General features: G+C 46.6%; 1 protein-coding gene across 1 annotated transcript; it reads right to left on the reverse strand.

Moving 5' to 3' along the window:
• Window positions 1-632: 632 nt before the first annotated feature.
• On the reverse strand, window positions 633-27,244 carry LOC121833646. Its single transcript, XM_042287083.1, has 6 exons — window positions 27,181-27,244; window positions 26,529-26,674; window positions 4,740-4,823; window positions 2,694-2,732; window positions 1,760-1,810; window positions 633-681 (listed from the first exon to the last, which is right to left on the reverse strand). The coding sequence occupies exons 1-6, from the start codon at window positions 27,242-27,244 to the stop codon at window positions 646-648; spliced, it is 420 nt and encodes a 139-aa protein (XP_042143017.1). The 3' UTR covers window positions 633-645.

Below are 27,244 nucleotides of genomic sequence, written 5' to 3' on the forward strand. Positions count from 1 at the left end.
AAACGAGGCGTTAGCGACATCCACCAGGTGCTCTTTGCTAATCGTTTAATTCGTTTTAAAATTTCTTTTCGTGTCTTTTTCAACAAGATATTAGTGTGTCCGACGTGATACTGCTCCTTTGAACACATATAGACCATAAAATAAGCGTCGAAATTTCGTTGTAGTATTCTTTTAACACCTTCCTGACGTGGAAGTGTGAAGTAAGACTCAGATTTCAAAAATTAGAATTACGTATACTCGTCGCGGACCCATCATATTTATGCAGCTGTTTTACGACGGTGCATCCAGATGACAGCCATTTTGATAGTAACCAGTGCACCCTATGTTTAATCGTGAAAGTCGCGAATTGTTTTATCTCCCTCTTCACCAGCCCTACACACCGTAGACTCCATCTTGGTGTCAAATCATTAGTCGTAGGTCAGCGCTCGCAGATCCCCCGCTCACGTCTCGAGCACAATACGGCTGCCCAGACTAACTTAATGAAGTCGAATTTCAGTCGACAAATGTACATATTGTTCCCTGTAGATCACCTACGTTGGCTTCGCTTGGAACGCGTGACAAAACCGCGTGACAAAACCAATTATATTGAGGCGATGTTCCTTTTCAGGGTCACAGCAAGTTCACGTAGCTTTATTCGTTTGAAACCTATTCCTGGTGAAAGAGTTTGTCGTAGACGCATTTCTGCGAAGAGAAGAAGAAAAACAAAAGTCATGGTGTGTTTTAAAATATTTAGGAGACTGGTCTCTACAGGAGCCACTGAATGAGCTATATACCCATATAGAGTATCGACACTCCGTTCCTCGATCTGCTAGTGGGCTCCGCCATCTTGGTGCTAAGAGCACAGCAGACACATCTGTCGATTGTCACAATCCGAAAATGTGACTTCCTCAGCTTTAGGTACGGTGGTAGGAAGCTCAGGTGATATCGTTTTGCTCTGTCACGAACCTTTCTAACATTTCTAGAGGATGGAAAAACCGTTTCCTGCATTTTCACTTAAACTTTCAGATAACTGGGAACCATGATTTTAAGTACTAAGATGACTGAAGTGTGGTTACTCTGAAGTCTAGCTTATTTAGTGGCTCTCGTCTCTACAAGACGTGCACCCCCAGACAGTATGAGCTAAAACACCTGATCTGGCAGTTTGCTGCGCCTTTCCCACAAGCTGCATTATCCAAAAATGTCAACGAATTGAAAAATTGAGACCAAGCATCGCATTCAAAGTCGAGTTTGAACGATATATCTGCTTTTAAAAACGGGCGGAAAAGCTCATTTTGAACGCGGTAGTATATTATCGGTGCTTAAATTACCTTCTTTTTTTTTTTTCTTTTTATGTCCAGTTCATTATTTTGATTTACCCAAACTGGTTGCCCGTTGCTATTCAAGCTGTTTATGGGGGGAAAATGCGTGTCGGGGCTTACTATTTAGCTTATAAATGAATCCACAAAGCATATCGCCTAGGATTTTGAATCTATAAGATTTGCAGCTAGTCATTTCTTTATAAAAACGTATTCTCAATTGTTCTTTCCAATCATGATAGTTTCATTTTTTTCGGTTTTATTTCGTGGATTGATGTTGGTAGAACCTACGTTTCAGGTTCGATAACATCTGTTCTCATGCTCAACCGATTCTGCGCAGGAATAATCGATGTTGAAAATTTTCGGCTGCAAGCGCGTTAGTAGTTAGTTTTCCTATATAGCGAAGCAAACCGAAAAAAAAAGAGTGCAAATGCTTTAACGATGTTTAACGTCTGACCACTTACCCCAGCTTCCACAAACTTTTCCCTGTCTTCGGCTGTCATTTCGCTTGATTTCTGAGGGTATAAGTGAAAGAAACTCCTTTGTTAAATGTACGCAACACTAAAAAAAAAAAAAAAATACTGTCTTGTATTTGTGGGCAAATATGTCAGAACCTCTACACTTCCATTCATTTTCAACGTTTCCTCGGATTTGCAGGGAGTTCTTTCTTAAAGTCACCCAAAAAAATGTGAGCTTAATAGTATGAACAGAGATCGCACGACGTGATACTGTGAGCGGGCAATTTAGTGTTAAACAATGCCACCGGCATCAGACGTAGAAAAAAAAAATCCCGATAAACTTAAGGTGCACATATTTATACCATTGCACATTGATCGTAGGTGACCGAAAATACAAATGAATCCCTGCGGGAATCAGCGTCCTTAAGTCACCATATAATTTTTAAAGTCAAACTTGCTTTCTTTTTCTTTTTAGGAGCCTAGTCAAAGGCTTAAATCAAGAAGTTACAGGTAATGGCAATCTTTTTTATTTATTTTTTGCGTTTGATTAGATTGGCCGGCAATAACACACACAGGTAAACCCGAAAGAAGGTATGAATGCGCTTTCAGCACTGCTTGTCTAAGAAACTATAGCTGCCTGAAGGGAAAAAAAAAAGAAGAAAAGCTACGTAAGCAGTTATTTTTTTTATCGCCGCCACGAATTATGATGTAACTTCATGTCTGTTGTTATTATTATTATTATTATTATTATTATTATTATTATTATTATTATTATTATTATTATTATTATTATTATTATTATTATTATTATTATTATTATTATTATTATTTCTCAATATTAGGCACGCTAACAATTCTTTTTGATGCATTTGAATTTGTAAAGAAAAGTTGTATCACGCATATTTTATTTATGTCTAATTCTAATAAAACCATACATTACCACAAAGACGTCTTCTTTTTCTAGAAAACACGCTTTCAGCTGAAATAAAAATAAAAAAAAAACTTCCTATTATAGCCGTAATTTCGTATAAGTATTCTGTCCTGCAATGCACAGTGAATACCAAAGCGCCCACCTTAAAATCAAACTAGCCAATGAGAAGGGAGAGGAGGGATTGGACTATTGGTGAGAAGGGGGCTCACTAATAGTCCAATAGTCTCAGGGGAGAAATGGCGTCCTGTATTTTCAACAATGAGATTGCACGGTCATTTGAGCATATCTATCGCTTTTCTCATTGGCTAGGCTGAAGAAATGAATATCAATGACTTGTGTTTCACGTGCATTGCGTTGAAGATTTAGTCACATATTTCTGCGAAAGTGGATGATAAAATTTCAAACATTGTTTTAAAACGACTCCACAAATTTTTAACACCGCTTGGCTGGCACGACTACTACTAGACTATTTTAACGACAACGAGCTGAGGCAGATTTAAACATTTTGCTCGCTAAACGACTGTTGGCTCAGAAAAGCAGCTCTTGTACTACGTTTACTGGACATCAAACCTGTCTAGAGCGCTCCGGACTGCACGTGCGACATCTGCCGGCGGACACTGGGACCAAGATGGCGCGCCTCTGAGATGCATGCGCCTCCATTGTGCAGCGCTGAGCAGATGCCAACGTTTGTGCTGATCCTTCTGCCGACTCCGCCGGGGATCGAGCAGGCCGCGAAATCAACGCGTTCGAACTTCGGTGTGACAGTGCACGCGCCGCCAGCTCCGCATTGTCGCTCGTTGTGATAGGAATTCAGCCGCTAAACTCGCGCGCTTGCTTCCATGGAGGATGGCAAGCCTGAAAGTCGCTCAAGGCGGTCTCATATTCTACGGGACACATCATGCTTCAGCATAAAAAAAAAAAATTAAAATTAATTTCTCTCGAAATTATTTTTTTAAGTTTATTACAATTTTTTTGTCTAAATTAAAAACAGCTGAATAAAAAATGTTCGAATGAAAATCCAAATGTCTTGCGACACGCTATATATCAGAAGATTCCTTCACACATCAAATATTTCAATTGGTACCGTTATTCCGAGCTCGGTGCTGCTTGTGCCAGCAGACGGAAGCTTTAAGGCACGGACTAATTTTAGTGTCCGAGCAACATTCATTACCGTGGAATCACAAGCCGCGGTTGTGTTTTCATTGTGAAAGCAATCTATCGACAGTGCAGATATAACAAGCACTTAAATTGGTAGCGCTGAGGATGCATTACACGCAAACAAACAAAAATGCGTAGCCTCAAGCGCGCACCATGAGCTGTTTCGCGCGAGTACGGAAGCAAGCGCGCGAGTTCGGCGGCTCAATTCCTATGAGAAGAACGCGCAATAATGCGGAGTCAGCGGCGCGTAGGCCGCCACACCGAGCACCTTGATACAGCGCGCTGCACAATGGCGGCGCATGCTCAGAGGCGCTCTATCTCGGGCCCAGCGTCCGCCGACAGATGTCGCACGCGCAGTCCGGAGCGCACCATTCCGGAACTTTAGACAGGTTTAACGCCGACTGTACTGCTTTGTTTTAGTACGAAACCCTTACATACCTTTCTTAGGGGACAACATGTGAACTTTCTACATCACGACGAAAAATCGAGTTCATTCTCTGGTTATGCCCGTCATCGGCTAAGAACCTGCGAACTTTGTATGAGAAGATAATCCGTAATGTCCGAAAGATAAGATCAACCGCAATGGAACCAAAAGATAAGAAACCGCGGTAAGAAATTGCAATGGGTTCGGGGCGCATTGTCTGGCGTCGACTTTAATGCCCTCTTTCCAGCCATAAGTTGACCCTTATGAACAATCGGAGAGCATGCTATCAAATTACTCGATATAACCCACGTTGTTACCAAGGTAGATCGTGCTGCCTTCGGAGGCAGTATTTGCTCTGGAAAAAGGAACCCGCCGTTCTGAGCAATTTTGTCTGAGATGTTACACTCGAGTCAAAAAGAAACCACGCGTATATGCCATGAAAGTAGCTACAACGATAAATGGGGTTTACTTACGGCAGTTATTCTCTCGGTGTAATCAGCAACTGTGGAAGTCTCTGCTATGCAAGCTTCGGTCGTAGGAATGATGCCGTTTATTAGCTGGAAGAAAAGTTGCTAAGTTCCTGGAGTGTCGCAAACAATTTAAAAACGTTTAATAGTACTAGTAGCATGTTGAAGTTTCATATCTCGCCCCTCTCAATAAGCATTCTACTGAATTATTAGGGCCACAAGGTTCTGGACGGCCTTGGTATACGCGCTGCGTGTGATCGCCTTGTATGTAGTAAAGATTCGAACTAAATGACTAACAAGAAGCGATAACAAATACACGGGAAAATGTGATTGATTTTAGGTTTAAAATAAATCGCACAGTGATATTTTATATTCATGTGCCTAAATTTAAAATAGCACTTCCACAGACGCGCATGTGCAGCACGTGTAACTGCCATATCAGCATGCTTCCTTAGGATCCAATAATTTAGCAAAATGCCTACTACCTGTTAAATCTCACGAAGAGGGAAACAGTATACGTGGGCCTTGTACTGGAAATGCAGCGCAATTTCGCCTTTATTTTTCTGACCAAGCGGAAACAATTATAGGAATCTATTCATGATTTCAATGTTTACAAATCAACAACGCAGCGTGCGATCTCCAAAGTCCAACACGCTTTCTGAAGCCACATTCGTGGCTTTAGAAAGTGAGCAAAGAACGCGCCATTTGCACAAACACTGAAGATGGCATCGGCCGGAAACCCTCTACTTGAATGATTCATAAAGTATGCTGACCACGCCATCAGATAGAGTTTCACCTGAGCATAAACACTCTGCTCACGTTTATCAGAATCGATCTAGTTGAGGACTTCTCAATAGGCCTCCTGCTTTGCCCAGGAGGCGCTGCAGAAAAACCGGCTGGCAACGCCCCCTACACTGTTAGCGAAAATGTAATATTTCGCCTGTTTACACCCCATTTTCACTCGTTAGCATATTTTTACACGCTCTGCTAGTGATAAATCGTCAAAAAATTACTTGGGGTAGTAGAAATTGGTGTTTCGGTTTCGGTTTACACGACTAGGCGTGTAAGCAACACTGAAAACACCCCAGCCCAACACCCCAAAACGTCGAGCGCCATGTTGCTTCTGCCTTGAAGCGGTACGGCGGACGTAGCAGCCGAAGGTGAGTGTTTGATTTTTTTTTTATCAAGTTTGTATAGAATGTAGCACGTCTCAGATTTTTATTACATGACATTCAAGAACTTTAGATTTGCTTTGAGCAAGCCGGCTCAGGCGTTAAGCCCGATTCACACAACCGGCGTTTAGCCACCCCGTCGATTGGAAACGACTCGACTGCTCGCCGGTTCTTTTGCGCGAGCTTTCGCTCGGGCGCTGTGAACCCTATGAACTGTGGTGCTCAAAGCTAGCACAATTAGGCACGGCTAGCGTCCCGGTGGAAGCTGCAGAGAGCGGAAACCGAAGACACCGTCGCATAAGAGTGGCGAAGCCGCGATCCTGCGCTGATCGTTGTCCCGCCGCTCTCTCCGGCAATATCGACACTTCGCTGCTGGGTGTCTCGTATTTCGACGTTTTACAGAAACTTGGCATTGGCAAGCGCGAGGAGTCTCTATATCGTTTTCTCCGTCGCCTGCGTGGAGGAAACACGGTGGCGATAGAAACATATGCTCATGCAGTCAGTCAACTTGGACAATCCCCCTGTTCCCTCAATCCTATCGCATTCTTTGACTGCGTTTGTGACAACAACGTTTCCCCAGTGTGAAAGCTTTCAGTCACAACGGGCTACAAACTGGGTTGTGCATTGCATGTAGCCCTGAGGGAATTCTTCGCCGGAGACACCAGCACATTAGTTTCATTGGTAAGGTGACCGGCCACTAACGTGTTTGGCAAATGAAGCGATCACGGGTAAGTAGAAATGCAAACAATGTTGAATGAATATTAAGGTGGTTGTAGCCAGAGCCTGCCAGTTGAAATCAACCTTTAACAATATAGTCTGCGGTAACTTCTTTTTGCACTTGGGATTGCAATTTTAAACACAAAGCCACTCCACATAGCTGTCGAAAATCGTGTAAACAACAGCAGTCATCGTCCCCGGTTCGGATGAGCGAAGCCTTAGCTTGATGAAAAGAATGGCGGTCTATACTTCTTGGTTGTTTCAATCACAACCTCACACAGCTGAACAGACAAACAAATCATGAAATATATCCCGCGCTGGCTTGCAAATCACAGCACACAAGCAGGGTACATAGCAGAGCAGAAAACACTGGCAATGAGCACACGGAGGCATGCAGCTTCCTTTCTTTTTCCCTCGGCGAATGATTGGTTTGCTGCAGCATTCCGTAAGCACGTCGACATTCAAAAGTTGAGCCTGATCTGTCTTGCAGTGCCTTGCGGAACGGCAAGTATCGCCCACCATTCCACAAGGCACTGCAGGACTCGCAAATGTGTGAACAGTGCTTTGCAATAAAGGCCATGATCGGGCAGCAGGTGCCCATCTAAAGACATTTAATATTGATTGGCATTGAACTAACCTTTGGGCTTCATCACGTAGCAAGCATGGGTGAGGTATAATTCAAGAACATTTAATGTTCGACGAGTTTAATACATTGTGGTGCTTTCCCATCTGTTTCGGTGTCACGGAGTGGGGTTCAAATTAATAAAAATAATTCAATGATCCACCCTGAGAATAAACGAGAAATTACGGGAAAAGAACAAGAGAGCTAAGTTCGACCATTGACTAGCGCTAGGTCCACGCCTGGTGTATAATCAGTAGAGAAAGATGATGACACAGGGAGGATAAGCAAACAAAAGATTAGATTTAATAAAGTGAAAAACTAAGCTGTACACGGCAATAGAGCACTCAACACAAACCACACTCCAGCTCAAAGCTATGGAGCCCTGCGAGCCAGAAACTAATACTAAAAAGACTCGACGCTCATAAAACCGGAATAAGCCAACAAAACAGTGACGAAAACCCTACACTAACAACGAGAGCAAACCGAGATGGAGCTCGAACGTTACCGCTACACACATGGGATAATCCCCCAAAACAGTCGCGACAGAAAGTAGCACTGTGTAAAAATCTTCCCAACATTCAACAATTCGTACTTCAGAGCCAGAGAATGCAGTAGACAAGTCCTAGAAAACCAGGCTTAGCTTTCCGGTAGGTGCCGAGTCCAGAGCAGTCCGTAGTCTGGAGTTGTCGGCCGAAGAACGGCGTCTCGAAGTCCAGCGGTCCAATTAGAGGCTTGATGAGGTCGACACCGCGCACCACACAGCCACACACGCTTCAGCACAACAAACTCAAACACTTGTCCGACAGGCAGGGCAGAAGCCAAAAATTACACGTTCCAAGACTCATCTGCAGGGAGTAACCACGTTGAGTAGCGACCCGGCCAGCTCTGGGGTTGGACTACCTTCTTTGTTCCCGAACCCCCTTTTATAGGCTCGTCTACCGACCAACCTCCCGTTTCCCCGCCTTTCGGGTCAGTCAACTTTCAAGAAAAACAAAGCTACACAGCAACGACCCAAATGGCAAAATTTATTACATTTTTCAGACAACCAAACATATGTGCCCATCCATTCCCCCGTACGAGTCCAAAAACATCAATTATCGCCGATACATAGAACACGACAGGCGGCAGACTGAGCAAAGCCGCCGCCTTCAAAAAGCGTGCTAGCCAGCGTAAACATCTTTGTATCCCGGCGGCGCCCCTGCATGTCAAATCGGCACCATACGCGAGCCAGCATACGCACCCCTCCGTCCGCGAGGTCAAAGCCACAAACTGTGACCTGGGATGATCTACGTCGCCCGTTAACAAAAACCCATTCCGCAAACGAGCAAATTCGTTGGGGACTTAGAAAGGAACTACGACGGGACGAACTGAGATTAAAAGTGGCACCACACTCCCCCTTTTTGACCGTACCAACACTTAAAGTGGTCCAAAAAAAAGATCATAAAAGTATTTAAAAAAATGAAGAGAAGCCCGAATTTGTGACACCCGGTTTCTCCATCCTGTGTTTTTTTTGTGCTTTTTCTATTACGAAGCGAGACATTATTCCAGCCGTAGGCACCAGATGTAATTCCCGTCTGCGATCATAAGATTATAGGATCCTAGCTGCCGGCAGCTAAGTGTCAATTACATCCGGCTTGTGCATACAGTGCAACATCTTTTGCTATTCAGCCGATCAGCACTTTACAGCCTGGGTATCTGTTCTTGTAAACGACAGTAGTGCTACATGTTAAACGGCTCTAAAGCGATAGAGCAAACTCACATCTCATTATCTTTTAGCTGAAGAAACTGTTTGTTTGGTTATGCTTGTTATCCAATTTTTGTTTTAAATTTAATTTTCTCATATAAACACCTTACATTATAGAAAAAAAATCTTTTTATAGTACGGAGGTGTCCATATTAAGAAGACATGACTGTATCATCTTTGAAACTAGTTTGCCACAGCCAGTGTTATAATATGTATTGATTTTTTATGCAGTGCCTGCCTTTCCTTGCCCCTTGTGAGGACGACTGAGAAAGCGACTTTGCGCCACAACGACGGATGGCAAGTGTCCCAAGTGTCGTCACCTATAGTGGTCATGTGCTATGTGTTCGCAGCATTGTAAGCCGACCGTGGAGCACTTTCAAAAGGGAACTTTCGCCATGTGCACAGTATGGCCGTGTACAATACGGGGCACGTACAGTCAGAAGAATTATGAGAGGGAACATGCGGGCGCGTGTCACTTGGTACAGGCAGAGCAGCCTAGCAAGTGTCATGCTTGTGCACTGAGGGGCCCTGGTTTGAAGAGCCGAGGCAGAAGTTTCAGCGGCGGTGTCACCGCCCTGGCGGCTTGTCACCGAAGCAGAAACGGGGTTAGCTAGCTTTGCTCGTGGCTGGCTTTGTGTAGTGTGTGTAGACCGGGAACGTAGGCTTATGAACTTCGGCAACAAGAATACTACACGGCTTTTGTGTTTTGGTACGAGCAACAAACGTGACACTATCTGCTACGACTAGCTGCGACCACCCACCGCAGCGGTGAAGGCATCCAAGAAGCAGAACCTGTGTATTACGCCGTTGCCGTAACCCAACAGTGCTCATTTGTCATGGAGGGCTTTCCGCCCAGAGACTTTGCTCGTCACTGAGTGTTATTTCCCGTGTTTCTCTTTGTGTGCGCAGTGGCTGGACGGGCCTCATACAGCAGTTCTTCAGTCTCAAAGGTGACTAAAAGTTGAGGGTGGATGGACTTGCAGCAATCCCCTCGGTTGGTGCGTGTGACAGAACCTTTGTACGGCATCATCGGGAGGATGCTGTTGTGAGTTAGCAAGTTGTCCAATTGTATGTTCATTATGCTAATATTTGAAAAAGCTTGTTTAAAAGGATGCTGGACCAAAATTTGGATTTCATAAAATAAGGCCGCGGAAGCTTTGAATGGGAGCTCTACAAACTCCGGAACATCACTCATACATTAATATCTCAAACGGATGGCCGTATTCTTGGAAAGGAAAGGGCACAATCAAACAAGAAATGTGACATCATACTTCTCCTGGTACACTTTAGAATGAGGGGAAGCGGCCTCGCTTCTCTCATTCCCGCTTCGGTTCTCCTGCTTAAGGGGATGAAGCCTAGAGGAGAGGGAATGAGAATCGCGACATCACATGTCTCGTCGGCCTTGTTGAATCCCACATGTTTCCAAAAATACGGCCATCCGTTAGAAATAATGCTCTATGTGTGATGTTTTGGGGGTTTTGCAGCGTCCCGCCTACCGCCCCAGTGTTGTTTTGCAAGCTTCGAATTTCGGTTAAGCATACCTTTTAATATGAATAATTGTGTCATCAGAATGTTAGAACATGTCAGTTCTACACAGCTACTCTCAAACATTTTCGAGTGGTCTCGCCTGCCAGATTCAAAGGGGGGGGGGCAACATGTACATGTTTTTATGTCTACAGCACAAATAGTTCCTATCATGCACTCTAAATAGCTGTCAATCGACAGACTGGGTAAAAGAGTGAGCACAAACAAGTCCAACTACCAACCATGCTGTCCATGGCGAATCTTGGACACCATGTCTTACGTTATGTGGCCTCGGCGGTCTTTCTATAGTTCTTTTCATTGTTGCCGGTAGAGCAGCTACCGATAGGGGGGGTTGCGAGGACGTCAACTTTGAAATGCAGTTTCTTCACATAATGTTTGCACTTTGGGAAGTTTCTACACATATACCTTGAAGTCGCTATTGTACGGATGAAACAACTTTGTAAGAGTGTCTATGAAAACTTGGGCAGGGTTCTCTTTAACGTGCCTGACTTACAACAAGGCTGTCCAACTTGAGAAATTTCACTGGTGGGAAGCTTATTTTCATATAAGAATGGTGTACTTCTTCACAGCGCTGTATGTATCCAACAGAAACTCCAGATGTGTTCAATAAAAGTAGCATTTGCTAATATTGTGTTTTCTGTGTATCTGATGCACTAGGTTGTATTTGTTTTGAACGCTTGCTACGTTTAGGCTATAAAAAATAGTCTAAATTTTATGCCGACAAGCTTATTGAAAAAGAAGTGTTCGGTCTGAATAAAAGATTCCAGAAATTACACTAAAATAAATTGCTACTTGGGGTAGCAAAAATGGTGTTTTACAGTCGACTCTCATTATTTCAAACTCCAGGGCCCGTTTGCTCGAAGCGCTAACCGTGGCTGAAGTTAGCCGCAGTACCTAGGAGAGGGATTTTCAAATCACGTGACTGGCTCGGTAGGGATGCGGGGAAGCGTGGCGGTGCCCCGGTGAGTGAGCGCCGCAAGCTTTGGAACTAATATGTCGTTGTAGCTGCGATACCGGGCGCGTTAGTCAGCAACGAATGGTGCAGGAGGCTTTCACTTTGCCTTACCTCACTTCATCACAAAGCATGAGCAAGGCTCTTGCCGCATTTTTTAGATAGTCTTTCGACTCTGGCCATTCCTAAGCCTAAATGAATGTGGTAATTGTTGGCTTAGCAACATCTTTGGAAAGCGGATTGTCTTGACTCTATCGGTCGGGTATTGATTGCACACAAAAGCAAACAGCATCCCTATAGACCTTTTTCTAAATTACCCAAGCATCGAGAAGAACGCTGGAAGTATAATTCTGCGGTCTGCGCGCACTGGCCTTCCTCTTGTAAAAGATTCGAAGTAAATAATCATAATAAATATTTGACCAACGCACGTGCAAGACAAAATTTGTTTTAGACTTTTTGCTTTAGAACAGTTACTACTTCAGACGCCAGCACGTGCAACGCGTGTAACTACACTTGTAGCATGCACCTCGGTGCTTGGGAAATTTAGAGAAAGGTCTAATATGGTCTATTGGGACGCTGTCTGCTTTTGTGTGCTATTAACACCCGGCCGATTGAGTCAAGGCAATCCACTTTCCAAAGACATTGCCATGCTAACATTTATCGCGTTCATTTAGGCTTAGGAATGGTCAGAATCGAAAGACTATCTAAAAAATGCGGCGAGGTCATATGCTCATGCTTTGCGATTTAAATGAGGTAAGGCAAAGCGAAAGCCTCTGGCACCATTCATTGCTGACTAACGCGCCCAATATTGCAGCTACAACGACATATTAGTTTCAAAGCGAGCGGCGCTCACTCACCGGGGCACCGCCATGTTTCCCTGCATTCCTGCCGAGCCAGTCACGTGATTTCAAAATCCCTCTCCTAGGTACTGCGGTTAACTTTAGCCGCGGTTAGCGCTTCAGCAAACGGGCCCTGGAAGCCACACACTTTAGTTTGAAATATCAGAAGATTGAATTATCAAAATTCATCTAAATATAGTCACGAATAAAAACATACTTCTTTATTAAACTTAAAATCAGTGTGTAATGCGCCGAACTTGTGCTGAGAAACATAAATTAACAAAGACTTTTGATGGTGTCGAAACGACAACTGCCTCACGCAGCCAAGCGAAGGTACTTTTGTAAGCGCGTGGGTATCTAGAAGTTTCTGAGCTCAAACAAAAAAAATTTAGAGTCGTCTCATCATTCCAGTCACGCAAACAATAGAAAGAAGGACATGCGCTGGCGGGGTCAGCGGCATGTGAGTCGATCACGCTGCTGACTCGGCTATTTGCACGTGGCATTACTCCCCTCTTGTGAAAGACTCATCGTCTTTATGCAACACAAAATTAAATTAACAGCTTAAACAAGACTAGGTCAAAATAGAGTCTCGTAAATAGCAGATTTTCACAGTCCTACCGAGCATACCTAGTTCAGTTGAGTCGGAAGACGTGAATCGCCTACGGGTCGCAGAGGGCAGCGTGACAATGTTGATGCCCCATTGGCCAACGACTTGCAACTTGGGTCTCATGTAGCGAATAACCTTGAGGTCGAAGCACCACTTTAACAGTTCCTTGCTGCGACGATGAGTTGGTGTTTAGATTCACAGTGGGTAGCCAGGCTGAAACTGGGCGTCGTGGTGACAGATTGTAGCAGTCATCGTCAGAAAGTTGTGGCTTGCATCAAAATGCGACCAAGCTGGTAAACTTCCTCCGTTCGTTGAGTGACATACCAGGCGTCGTCGTCCTGTTCGTCTTCGTGACAGATACCTCACTTGCCGTAGGTATTGTCATCGGGTTCATCATCAAGGTCGCCGTCAAGTTTGTAGTCGTGGTTGTCGTTAAAGGGCAACTCCGGACCATACTTTCAATTTTGGGATTATGACTGTTTCTAGTGCAGTCAGCATCCCTGAATTGCAAGGTGTAATTTTTTCCTCGTTATTGTGCGTAGTTTTAAAGATATGGACGCCTCAAAGTTTTGTTTGGGGCACGGCCAACAAAACCGAAACTAGCCGCTCGAGGCCCTGTCAGCACTAGAAATCGGCCGCTATGTGAACGTGACGTCAGGATCGTTCTCGTTCAACGAGTATGCAGGTTGATCAGCAGCTACTTCTGTTGCGCTAGCCGTCTAAAGGTAGGAGGTAAGCTGATTTTATTTTAATTCTGTATATGTGGTAGTTATACAGCACATGTAGGAAGAGTTAGTGCGTATACCCAAAAGCTAGTGACTGGAAAACCCGTAAACTCGTACAGTGCCGTACTCGGCGGCCGCTGCTGCCGTGCGTGTGCCATGCCGTACTTGTCGCTAGTATACCCAAAAGGTAGCGACTGGAAAACGAGTGAACTCGGTCAGTACCGTACTCAGCGGCTGTCGCCGTGTGTGCAGTCTTCCGTACTCTGTCGCTAGGCCTAAATTGTCATCGGGGCTCCGTGGATGGAGCGGCATTGCTCTACGACGCGCTGCCAGTGAAGTACAGTACTGGGGGCCCTCTCGCTTTCGCGCTGCGAGTCAGTAACAGACACGAAGCTTTGAGGTTTTCCGGCACGGGCTGCTGCGTTAGGGCTGTACATGTCTGTTTTTGCATTCTTTTTTCCTTGGGCGCGTAAAAGCCAAAGTCCACTCGTCGAACAGCGTTTACCCACACCTTCTTCAATTTCTGGTACGTTGGAAACTTGTGAAAAAGCACCTCCGGGTCGTGCAGCGGGTTGTTTGAGCAGCCCACAGCACTACAAGTTCTACTCGGCATCCTTCAAGGAACAGCTGGGCAGTCTTGGGCGCTACGAGTTGCTCGCTAAAACCAGTCTTTGAGTCCTCACAAGCAAATAAACAAAAGGCTATACCGAAGCTACACGGGCTACAGATAAAAGCAGTGGCTAAACATGACAATCACAAGTCCAAGTAGCGGTGGTAGCGGCTCAAAGAAGCGCACTCCGCGTAACGCTTGGAGGAAAAAAAGAACGATACTGACGTCACGGCCCAATGTTGCTTTAGTGATCGGCAACCCGCTAGCCGACCGCTAAGGTGCAGCGGCTCGCTGCGGGTCACATTTTTATTATCGGCATTAGTTGAGAATGCGGCATCCCACGGACGTAATATTTTGGCTGGGGTCGTATTTTGTGTCACTGCAGCGATACCAGTAATTTCTTTAATTTCGAGTTTTGGCCGGAGTTGCCCTTTAAAGTCATCGTCCGGATTGTCCTTGGATAACTGTCAAAGCCGTAGTCGGGATCGTCTTCCATGAAATTGTTTGAGTCTTCGCCTGGGTCATCATCAGTGTCGTCATCAGTCTCGTCACCACGGTTGAAGACTGTTTGTCATCGAGGCCGTTGTCAGGTTGGTTGTTGACATTGTAGCCGGGTTTGGTCTTTGGAGTTGTCGTCCGTTTCATCATCAGCGTAGAAGTCGTCATGATGTTTTCGTCTAAGTGTGGTAGCCAGGGGCTTTGTCAAGTTCATTGTCCGGGTCGCTTTTGAGGCCATAGTTGAGGTCGTTGGTGTCAGAGTTGGAGTCGTCCTCGGATGATTTCAAGGACGTCGCCTTCACAATCGTCGTCTTCAGAGTTATCGTGTTCACAGATGGTACGCTTTATGGGCATAGACTGCGTTACCCTGCACATCCACCAATATGTCATGAACAAAAACAAACTTGATTAATAAAACTTCAGATCAATGTTAAATGCAGCGAACTTGTGCCGAGAAACATAAAGTAACAAAGACCGCACATACTTTGACAGCGACAAAAGGACGACTGACTCGAGCAGCCATGCGAAGCTCTTTTTGTAAGCCCGTAGGTATCTAGAAGGTTCCGAGCTCGAACAAACAAGATTCTCGAGTCATCTCAAACATTCTAGGTGTGCAAACAAACAAAAGATTCCCCATTCCACCCAACTCCATGGCAGAGAATTGGAATTTTCTAATACTAATTCCATTCCTTTGAACTCCTGGAAAGGAAAAACTGGGCCCATCCCCACTCCTGGAATGGCTGAACTGCTGCATTCCATTCCTCTCAATCCCTCCCAATTGTGAAAATGGCACTTGACAGCTAGTACTAAGTTACCGGAAAATAACGTCGGCGTAAAGCTGGCGTTGTGAAATGCGTAGACAACTGCAAAATTCAAAACCCTACCCGCAATCATTGATTTTACTAAGTTGAGCTTTGGTCGCACATAGCACTAGTGGCAATTGGTGTGGGGGCACTGCAGATATTGATCGCACCACCAGGTGTAAAAGCCTCGTAACAGAGAAGAAAACTAAGTCGCCCATCTTTTCCACAAAAGAACCGTATATGTCCTCCACTTTTACGAGATACATAATAAGTGAGGAGTCACTTGTATTAACGAAGTGCGGGCGGTGTGACATTGTCCCTGCCTGGTGGCCTGCAACTGGTGCTGTAATCACACATGGTCCCAACAGCCTTATGGTTGCATCTCGCAGCACCAGGAACGACACTTTGGCTGTGTTCCAAATCTTACCCAAATAGATCCGAGTTACTCCGGTGGGTCGTGTCACGTGACAACACAGATTGAAAAGTGCTGGGCACGGGTAGTTTTTGGAACGCTGAGGTGCAAAACCCTTACCCTGGATTAAGATCGAGTAAATTGCCCTTGTCAGCCTACAAGTCTACAGTTTGGGTTGCTTCACTGGGGTTGCCACTTTCATCCTCGAAAGAACATAAGCAGTCAGATAACTAAACCGTCAGTTACCTAAGTGCAATAATGCCGTTTCGAAAGCCCCTTTGACGGCATCTAAGCAGCTCGCATTAGAACAAAGCCTATTCCATTCCTACTCTATTCTGGGCCAAATGTAACTACTAATTTCATTCCCATTCCATTCCAGTGCTGCCACCATTTTATTTGCATTCGATTCCAGGGTTGTGGAAGTGCGGAATCGTTCCAACTCTGGAGTGGCAACTCCTCAACACTGGTGATAGTCACCAAGGCACCCAGTTCAGTGTGAATGCTGTCCTCACAGCCCATCCAAAGCTGTTATTACTGTAACAAACTCCAGTACGACGAAGTAGTTGAATTCGGAAGCCTGTTGTGCAGATTTGTACCTTGCATTGTTTCCGGTATTTTTTATTTCTTTTGTATTTTATAATGGACAACAACCGTTGTAATCTCGGTATTGTTGCCAAACCTGAAGGTTTTATCATCGGTGCACTTTTAAATAAATACATATATGCCACAGCCGCAGCTCAGCGATGAGCACTTACACTGCGACTTAGGTGTTTCGTAAGTATTCATTTTGATTGCGCGATAATGATGTTTGTCTTCTGTTAGAATTAAAAAAACCAAAACAATATTCAACATGATGGATAATTTTGGACACCCGCGGCATGTGTGATCTGAGCATTTGTTCTTTTCATCTGAAGTGTGTCTCTTGCTTACTACCTATAGAGTATACGATGTTGTGGACGGAAAAGATGCTGCGACCGACTCCGAGCAATAAAAACATTCTGTTTATTCTCATGTCGTTGAGCTCGTGGTGACGAGTATGAGTAGCACTGTCATCTTTGGCGATGCCAAGGCTGAACCGATAGACTGCCGCAGAGCTATCGCCCTCAGCTCTGCACTGTGAGGAATGGCACGATTTTGTTGAAGTGATTGCGGCTCCAGAGAGGTGTCGTTGCTGTTGACATGTACCGCAAGCAGGATGACATACTAGAGAGCAGGAAAGAGAGCTTTTGGAAGCCGTGCAGGGTAGTTGACGCCGAGGTCAGGAAATGAGGCAGCAGACGGGGGAAATCGACCCTGTCGTGCTTTCAGTCCGGCTCGATCAGTTTGGAGTGTACAGCCTCGGACTGAAAGGGGGATGCCGGCCGACTGCGGGGCCGATGCAACATCCCCTAAGATGAGGAACCGAACTGAGAGCGAATGCCTGACATGGCAACGATGAGGAGACCCTGGTCGGCTAGCAACATGCCTTGTGAACAGTGTGAAGATGTCGATGAATATTCACTTGCCAAGCCGGTGGGGCAAGCAAGGTGGTCGCAGCCCATTGCTGGGAGATGCCGGTGCTAGATGCGACAGAGCAGAGGTGGTTGCGGAGGCGCTGCAGATGTGGAGGCTGAGAAAGTTGAATATGTGCCTACTGCATTTTCGTCCGAAAAGGCAGAGCCATTGCCGTGCCCTTGGCCACGAAGAACATTCCCCTGGATAGCAGGTGCTCGGAGTCAATCATCATGTCCAGGTCACCAATCTGTAGCACTTTCGATCTTGAGGACGGAAGAGACGGTGCAACAGACTCTGAGTTTAACTGTGAAAACATTCTCTTTATTCTCGTACCGTCAAGCTCGTTCCGACGAGTAGCTTGCTTTTATACACTGCAGTCATTAGCATCATAGTTGATCTAAGTATTTTGCAACACTATTAATACGGCAGATTGGGCGAGTTGGTACGGCATAATTACGAACCAGCGCACAGGTAGACCAGTTACTCAAAATCCAAATACACAAAAATATACACTCTCACAGCGCTGATGTGAGTTTTTTGTGTTTGGATTTTTGGTAACTGTCTACCTGTGCGCTGGTTCGTAATATTGCAACACTGCCGTCTTTAGGCGGTGTGGAGGCTGAACCGATGGACCGCCTGAGGCCCATATCTGTATCTGTTTCATATACTGAATGCCTTTTTGCATGGCTCTGTGTTTACTTTTGTCTTCCAGATTTTTACTGCTCACTTGTTTTTTTAATTTTATTTAGAGGATACTACTGGCCATTGAAGGCCCAAGTAGGAGTGGGGTACAACATATGCATTCACACACCTACAACAACAAACAAATAACACGACATTAAGAGGTTTACAACTAACCAGCAAATATACAGGATATATATATTTAAAAAGGGGGGAAGGGGGGGGGGGGGGGCAGCACAGCATGCATCAAGCAGCATGTAATTCAATCATTGTAATAATAGATGTGAAATTTAAAACTCACATTTAAGATTGAACATTATCAAACAAATGTGAATTTAATTAAGCTATAAATTTTATATAGACTGTTACTTTTTATACAATTTTGTCTAGATTTGTCAGGATACAATCTGCAAGTACGCATAAAGTAACTGGAAAGTTGAAAGAAGCAAATTAGAGATTGCAAAACCTACTTCTCAATAGATATTTTTTTCCCAAAGTATTTACGTGATAGTGCAGCTGAAATAAGGCTCCTTTTTCAGTTTTTTTTAATTTGAAACACCTTAAAAATACATTGTTTTCTAAGATTTTTTTTTTATTATTATGCTTGGAAAATTAAGTTACCGATTGTGTTCAGTTTATTCTAAACTATTTATATGAAATTCCAGAGTGCTTTTGTGCATAACAGTGGCTAGATAAGGTTTTTATAATTTCTGATAAAACAAACTGACTAGTTTCTCTTTAGTGACCGTTTCGCCAAGGTGACAGCAGAACAAGTAACGGATCCCGACGTCAAACTGCAGGAATTTGAGATATATGTTTTCTTAGCGAATGCACGCCACTGTTGTGACATATTTGAATATCCTTATCGCTTGCTTGGGCTCAGCGGGTAATGCAGGTCGGCACTAGCGTGAGTATAAAGGCTGAACTGCATAAAGCGATTTAGCGAGCGACGGCGACAGCGACAAGTCAGCGACGTATTACGAAGATTTCTTACTATCGCTCGTCGCGTCACTCGGTTTTTGGATTTCTAGAAAACATCGTTCCGCTTTCATGCGGCTTGCGTCGTCGCGCGAGTGACCGAGCGTCAGCGAAGCGGGTCGCCGTCGCTGTTCTCGTCGCTCGCAAAATCGTTTACATTCGGTTTATACTTCACGCTGTCAATAATCTCGACTCGAGCGCGCATAATTTCATTTCCACGGGAGCGCGTGTAAATCAAACCCTAAACCAAGACGGGGGCTGCAGCCAGCAGCTTTGAGAGCGTCATGCAATGGATTATAGTTTGACAGAAGCAAGCACACACTTCGCTAGCGCATTCCAGCCTTGAGCGCTCGAACTTCCGAAAACGAAACCAGATTTTGCTACATTTTGGCTAGCTCGAAACATTTTTTTTAAAATATAGGGTGTCTTTTAGCTATAATCTAGACTAAGAGAAATGTGTACCTTCCCAAATTATATTTATGTCGCCGTACTATATAAGTAATAATTGTGTAATATCGTTACGTTCATATAAAATACAGGGGGTGTCACCGGACCTTCGGCTGAAACAAAAAGTCTGCTATATATACCGAGCGGGTTTTAGTACAATTGAGTAGGAGTGTCGGGTTGTCAGTGCCTCTGTTCGTTGTTTGTGTATGTAGATGCTTGTATGTTGATCTTGTGGTATGTGCTGTGATGTATGTGTTGGTATGCTGCCGTACGTGTTCGCGCGTGTCACTTCCAGAAGTCGGCATTTTAGGTCGCCCTCACTCACCCTCACCCTCACAGCCGCACTTACCTAAGCCCCTCACTCACCCTCACCCTCACAGTCACACTCACCTTCAGCCCTTCACTCACCCTCACTGAACCTCACGGCCCTCACGCACTCACCGCCCTCACGGCCCTCACCGCCCTCACGGCCCTCACGCCCCTCACTCACTCATGGCCCTCACGCCACTCACCGCCCTCACGGCCCTCACCGCCCTCACGGCCCTCACCGCCCTCACGGCCCTCACGCACTCATAGCCCTCACGCCACTCACCGCCCTCACCGCCCTCACGGCCCTCACCGCCCTCACGGCCCTCACGCACTCATAGCCCTCACGCCACTCACCGCCCTCACGGCCCTCACCGCCCTCACGGCCCTCACGCCACTCACCGCCCTCACGCCACTCACCGCCCTCACGCCACTCACCGCCCTCACGCGCCTCACCGCCCTTGCGGCCCTCACACCCCTCACGCCCCTCACGCACTGATGGCCCTCACGCCACTCAGGCCAGCTTCAGATGGGGCAATTTCGCCCAGAAACTTTACGTCGCAACACCAGCAACACAGGCCGCCCGCGATCACACGCAGCAACGAATTGCTGCAATTTGCCATCGTCATCATAAAATTTTATTTTTCTTGCACTATTTAGACACAATAACGCGTTATAAACGTGTTTTTATGCATTTAAATCTCGTTAAGAATACTAATGCACCTTTCTGAAATAGTTTATTTCCAAAAAAACGATCGATTTCAAACCAGCCAAGTCTTTCGGTGTCATTATCACTGGCACGAAGTATCACGTGAAAATTTTGCGTCCCTGATTGGATGCAGCCGCTTCAAACGCATTCGAATTGCTCCGAGTTGCATGGCCCTCACGGCCCTCACCACCCTCACGGCTTTCACGGCCCTCACGGCCCTCACGGGCATCACCGCCCTCACGGCCCTCACCGCCCTCACCGCCCTCACGGCCCTCACAGCCCTCACCGCCCTCACGGCCCTCACGGCCCTCACTCACCCTCACGGCACTCACTCACCCTCACACTCATGAATTTTCCTGGTTCAGAAACTCACTCACCCTCACCTCACCTGTGAAGATGAGGGTGAGTGAGGGTGAGTGAGGGCCCTCATGAGTGAGGTTTGCCGAGGTATGGTCACTTCCTCAAATGCCGAAATGTCCTTCATTTTTGTAGTTTTCCGCATACTCACTAGGTGGCGCAAGCAGCCGCCCAATTTTATTTTAGCTTTGTTTGTACGTAGTCCATTTATGTGTAAGGAACCACACCACATAGCTACAGTCTAGTAGAAAAGTAACCGCGTGTTTAAATGGCGCATAGCGTCGGTGTTCAGTTCGTCTTCGTTCGCTGGCCGTTTCGGTAGTCGATGCGTACCCGGAAAGCCGCAAAATTTGCGTACGCACGAGATATGAGGGGATACGTCGAAACGTCGCGTACAACTTTGCTCGCGGTAAAGAGGTGAGCGGGACGTCGGTAACGCCGGTCGGGTAGGGTCGGTGTCGGAGCTATTCGTCGTCGCTCGCGGCAAACGGGCTTTTTCAATAAAGTTCATGTCTGTGGTCGCGAAAAGATAACTGCTGTGGAAATTACCCGGCGTCGGTGACAATGCAACCGGCTTGAGGCCTCGGCGATCGGCTGAACCGCCACGCGAACGAGACCTGCTCGATGGGGAAGCACGCTGCTGGATGCAGTCGATGGTCGCTCCCACTGTCGCGTAATCGCCGTAATGGATACGGCATCGGCGCTTGGGGGTGAATGCTTGCGGTAGTTCAGCACGTATGGACGATTACGAACGAACACGTGCAAACTACGCTTTCGCTGCGGCGAAAAGCCGTGTAAAGCGCTGGGCCTCGCTCGTAGAACCCGTCTTGCGTCAAACGGCCGCCATTGTAAAAAAACACCCCTAGACGTGTGATCGCAGAACGAAGTACACGTTCAAAGATGTTCATTTTACACGAGACCTCGGGTGCAAACGAAATACACCGAGCCTCGCGTGTAAAACGAGCACCATTTGGGGAGTCCGCCCTGGGACAACGGTTTACACGTCCAGGGGTGTACTTTTTCGCTGTGTGTGTACGATTTGTTTATCGGTATTGGGTAGTACAAACTTGCTCATTCCAATTTGTCCCACGTGCAAACGTTAGCCGGCGGTATGAATTCCTTTCGTGGAATTGTCTTACGGCAAGGAATCGAGCCAATTTCTAACGTGGAAAGCTGCTTTCGTTCCTCAACACTTCGCAAAGAGAATAAACTCAGCGATGCAAGCTACGTCTACGCTGTACAAGAAGCCGCAAATTTGGTGTCGGTGTTCTGTCACTCGCAAAAACAGCGAGCTTCTTATGATATCGAGCTTGAGGTGAGCATTACGAGATACATTAAGGCATCTTTTAAGCAAAAACTCCCAAACTGCAGCCCCTCCGTACAGCCAACGCTATCAGCTGATGACCAACCTTGAAAATGCGCGAAAGCAGACGTAAGCGATCGAGCGTCGACCGGCTGTCTGTCGGCCGATTACATCGTTGATATTTCTTTATTTAACTCTTGAGAAGAGTTTGATCACACCAAAAGGCCAGTGACCCGTACTCGTAGGTCTGTGGCACCATACAAGACTTTATATACACACACACACTCGCACACATAAATAAATAAATAAGAATGGAGGAAGGGAGGGAGGCAAGCGCGGCACGAAGGACTGTAAGCTGCCTTCCGAGCTGTTGCGGCTTTTTTTACACATCTGCGATGTAAGCTTCACGCAACATAAGATCAGCAGAAGGAGCTCCGCCTCCAGCACATGCTTGTTGATTTCTGTGGTGCGTTGGTGCGCGCGCATGCTCAATTTATACATCGTTTCCGACGCTACAAGCGCGAGCATGTGGCCCCGAACAGTGCTTGACAGGGTCACTGAAAGCCCGCAGCTCGCACTTGTAGCATCGGCTGCTGAAACGAAGTATAGTTCAATCGGATCGCTCGACTGATCGGACAGTATAGCGTGTTCCTGTTCGTAAAATTCGCATGACGCACGTTTCGATGCATGCCACGGCCGCTTGATCGAGTGGCCGTGCCTTGCACCTGGAGGGCGAGAAAAATAGACCCTTTCCGAAATACAGTCTGGCCACTTTGATCCCTATCATCATCCGTCGCACGGCAGCTGTGCCATACTAATGGCGGCCTTCTAGTGACTGATAACGAAAAACGTTCAAGATGCTCCTAAGCGGATGATGCCTGTACGTTCGGGGGTAAGTACGACGTGACGTAGGAATGGAACACAAGAGCTACGTAAGTGTTCATTTCTTATAACTCAGATTCAATCAATCTGTGGGCGGCACACAACCGGCTTTAAAGCACTTTGGTGTACAGAATGTTTCGAGGCATCTGAGTGGGTTGGAGCTTTGTTCTGTATGCAGGTTCTTGGTCACCATCGAACTGAAAGTGATCGAGTAAGAACTCGCACGAAAAAATTCCTCGCGTGCTGTTGACTTGCAAAAGTGACGGTGCCAATACAAGTTAATTTCCGCCATTGATATGGCAAAACCTAAACTGCTTTACGAACTACCAGATGGCACTGAATTTCGAAAAGGGTCTATTGTCTCGCTTACTCAGTGCGCTGGGCGGCTAGTATCGTTCCCTTCGCTCGACTTCGCACGGTTTCGATTGGAATCCGTAGAAGTTCAATCCGGGGCTCTTTCTGTTCTTGACAGTTGACGACGCAACAGTACCGTCGACGGCGACATATAGAACGCATCGAGGCCGCGCATGGGTTTCGACGTGCTTGGACGAAGGAGAAATTACTAGCTTGGGGCGAGCTCGGGTCCCCGGGGTAACGTTGTGCGGTGACGACTACGAATGACATATTTTAAATCGCGACCACGAGAACGCACAAATAACAACAGCGCACAGAGGCAAAAAGCCACCCGGCCACCCGAACAGGTTTGTTATTGTAAGAGGCCAACGAGGCGACGAGGCCACGGGGGCCGCCTTGGCGCCTTGGCACTGGGCAGGCTTGTACTACTGGTACTACTCAGACATTTATTGCCCGCCACCGGAGGGCGCCACGATCTAGTGCTTCTAAGTAAGCTACGCTCCAGAGTAACTACGCTTAGCCATCTTGGGGCTTACAATCATGGTTGCCAGTTATGTGAAGCTTTATCTGAAATCACAGGAAGCGCTTTTCCGTCCTCCAGAAATGTTTAAACAGTTTGCGAAAGAGCAAAGCACCAAGATGGCGGCGCCCACAACAATATCGGGGAACAGAGTGCCGATACTAACGTCGGCCGATACTTTTAGCGTAGCTCATCTCGTGGCACAGAGCCGCATATGTAGAGAGTTTGGCCATTCGTTGGGAAGTATAGGAGACAAATGAAGCGGCGCCATTGGCCGAAAGCGGGCTGGGCGTGTTTTAGGGCGTCTTCAGAAATTCGAATGTGACCAACCAGAAGCCGGAAATAATATCCTGGCGGTGGTCGCGAGAAACAAACCTGATAACTGCATTGGAGTAACTCTTGATGGCTGAAAATATGGTACACGTGATGTTTCAATCACACTCATCTAAAATGATGGTGGAAGAGTGCGACTAGCAGAAAGATCGACATAATCCTTACGCCAAACGCCGAGCGCCGGGAATCTGCCGTCAGAGCGGTCACACTCTGTCCGCGCAAAACAGAGTTGAGCGGCGCATTCGTTTCTTACATCTTTCTGGATGATCATGATGAAACAACACGTGAACCCTATTTTCAACCACAAAGAGTTACTACACTTCACTCTTACGCACTTATTAAAACCATATACGAACCAACGTTGATACGAACTATGGTGCCGATGGTGCCTGGAACGCGTCTCCGACTGGTGTGTTTACCGCGGCCAAAAAAGTGGTCCCTCGATTTCCGCCTGATCACGTCATAAAAGTGTCATGTTGTCGCCGGTCGCGACCCTGGTGGCGTCCCAACAGCTGTGGTGTATGTGGCAGATGCCTGTTCTGCTGCAGGTCGCTTTCCACTGTGACAGTTCACGGAAGCTACAGCAGCCGGAGTTGGGACGCCTAAAGGGACTCCGTGACGACAGCGACACTCGCGTTCGCTCGTGCTTTTCGCCAGCATTTCTACGGCCAACCACCAGGATCGCGACAGGCAACAGCATGACATTCGCGTCATTTGTTGCCACATCGGGACAACTTTTGATGTATGGGCGGGATAGGGCGGTAAACACACCAGTCGAAGACGCAATCGAGGCACCATAATACGAACATAGACCTTCGATGATCGATCGGCTCAGAACTGTTTCTCGCTACCACCGCTAGGGGATTCTTTTCGGCTTCTGGTTGGTCAAGAGAGCATGCCAAGCCCTCTTTCTGAGTCTGCCGCACGCCCTGGCTCTGCCCGCGCCTCCTATTGACCAAACTCTCTACATATACGGCTCTGTCGTGGCATAGCCTCCTCTATACTGTCAGTATAGAGGAGGCTATGCTAGTGGCTCCAGTGTACTTTAAAGGGGCGGTGCAACGATTTTATGATTAAAACAATTTGCATCTCGCCATTTTTACGTTGTTTATCGTATCCCAGAGGATAGAGAAAACACTTCCTTTATTAAAAATGTCGCGATTCCGCTGCATAATCGCAAAGCAAAAGTCGAGCTTTTTCCCCCACCTGCAGCCCCAAGTGGCAGCCGAAGGAACTACGGCGGAAAGATTACGTGACCTCGCTCGGCTCTAAGCTGCAGCATAGCGCCCGTTAATGTACGCAGAGAGAGGGAGGGGAAGCGTCCTCCGAGATAGCACACGGGAAGCTACACGGCACTCCGAATGACGTCACTGGGAGTGCGACCAGGTGTGACCCTGAAGACTGGGAGTGAGTTGAGGGGTGCCCGAAATGCCAATCTTTATCTTTTTTTTACGCAACAACTAGGACACGCAGGCGAAATCGGTTTTCTGTTCTTTACTTCAGAAGTGTCAGGGGGCATCTTCCAGAAATCTTTGACCGAAGTCCGAAAATTGTTGCACCGCCCCTTTAATCATACCCTACGTTATAAAGGCTGAAAACGAGCGGCAAATCGGCGCCCGGTGGGGGGGGGGGGGGGGGGGGGGGGGGGAAGGGGGGAGGGAGGGAGGGAGGGGGGAGGAGGACAGCTCCGGGTGCAGCTGGGTAGTGAAAGAGGCGGGGGGTCGCGGCGAGCCACCGCCCGGACAGCCCGGATGCCACTAGCCTGCACAAGGAAACTTCGAGCATCTACTGAATGTTCATTGAGGTGGTGCATTTGAAATTCCAAGATGTTGTCGTGTTCTCTTCCTCTTCCCACACACTTGCCAAAGTCAACGGCGGAACTTGTGGCGCCAACTACCGATAGGCCCAGGGAGCAGCCGACGCACTCTGTTGTCTGCTTGCTGCGCCTATCGGGGGATGACGCCACAAGTTACATTCCTCGCCAATTCGGTCGTCTGCGAACACTTCCGCCGTTGACTTCGGCAAGCTTAATGGCCTCATTTTTCAGAGCAAGAGAACTACGCCTCGAAATTTCACAAGGCACTGAATGCATCAGTACAATGCACATTCAGTTAATGTTTAAGTCTTCTATCTGCAGGCGCCGATTTTTCCTGCTCGTTTTCTTCGTTACACTGCTACACAATACCTGTGTGAGAATCGCCGGGTTGACGCTTTTGGAGATCTCCAGACAAACCCTGCAGTCGTCGACCTTCTTCAAGAGTTCCTCAAGAGCCCTTCCTTCAGGAGCAATCTGGCGAACGGCAACTCTCATCCTTTCCAGGATTGCATTCACTGTCACGTATCATAAACGTGCATCTGGTGAACACGCTCTGACAATCTCTTGACGATGTATGTGATTGCAAGCGGGTTTATAATCTGGTCACTATGATGGCAAATACGATACCGTATACTTGTTTTTTGGCGCCGTTTTTCAAACGTTGGGTGTGAGACTCGCTAGGACTAGCAGAAATTAAAGTCTTTGCTACGACTGAATGGGTGTGCCATACATTAATCATTTGAATAGTCGCGTACAACTTTCTGCGGCTATGCAGTGAATGCTAGCAGCGCACTCGCTCTTGCGTAGCTTGAGCGTCTATCGAATATGTGCACACACACTCTTCATATCTTGAAATGCCACAAATAAGTTGTCAGCAAGTATACAAAGTTGACAAATTCACACTGTCAAAGCTACTTATAAAAGTTTAGTGTAATCTTTTAGTATTAAAACTGCGTTCACGTTGTGCTTTCTTATGAGCGGCATTTAAATGAAAAATATTACACTAATGAAACCAGCTTACTCTCTCCCTGAACCCGATCCGTCAAGACGGCTCCGACGATGATGGCAGCCAAAAACAACAGCAT

Source organism: Ixodes scapularis, unplaced genomic scaffold, assembly GCF_016920785.2.
Source record: "Ixodes scapularis isolate PalLabHiFi unplaced genomic scaffold, ASM1692078v2 PGA_scaffold8__174_contigs__length_109621045, whole genome shotgun sequence".
Lineage (NCBI taxonomy): Eukaryota > Metazoa > Arthropoda > Arachnida > Ixodida > Ixodidae > Ixodes > Ixodes scapularis.

What these genes read in the sequence shown, in the direction of transcription:
- LOC121833646 (XM_042287083.1), bottom strand. Translation starts at nt 27,244, where the DNA reads ATGCTGTTGTTTTTGGCTGCCATCATCGTCGGAGCCGTCTTGACGGAT. An exon ending in ACCCGGCGATTCTCACACAG is followed by an intron (nt 4,824 to 26,528) that starts GTATTGTGTAGC and finishes CTTTTCTTCCAG; the next exon opens with CTAATAAACGGCATCATTCC. An exon ending in AAAAGTTTGTGGAAGCTGGG is followed by an intron (nt 682 to 1,759) that starts GTAAGTGGTCAG and finishes TTCTCTTCGCAG; the next exon opens with AAATGCGTCTACGACAAACT.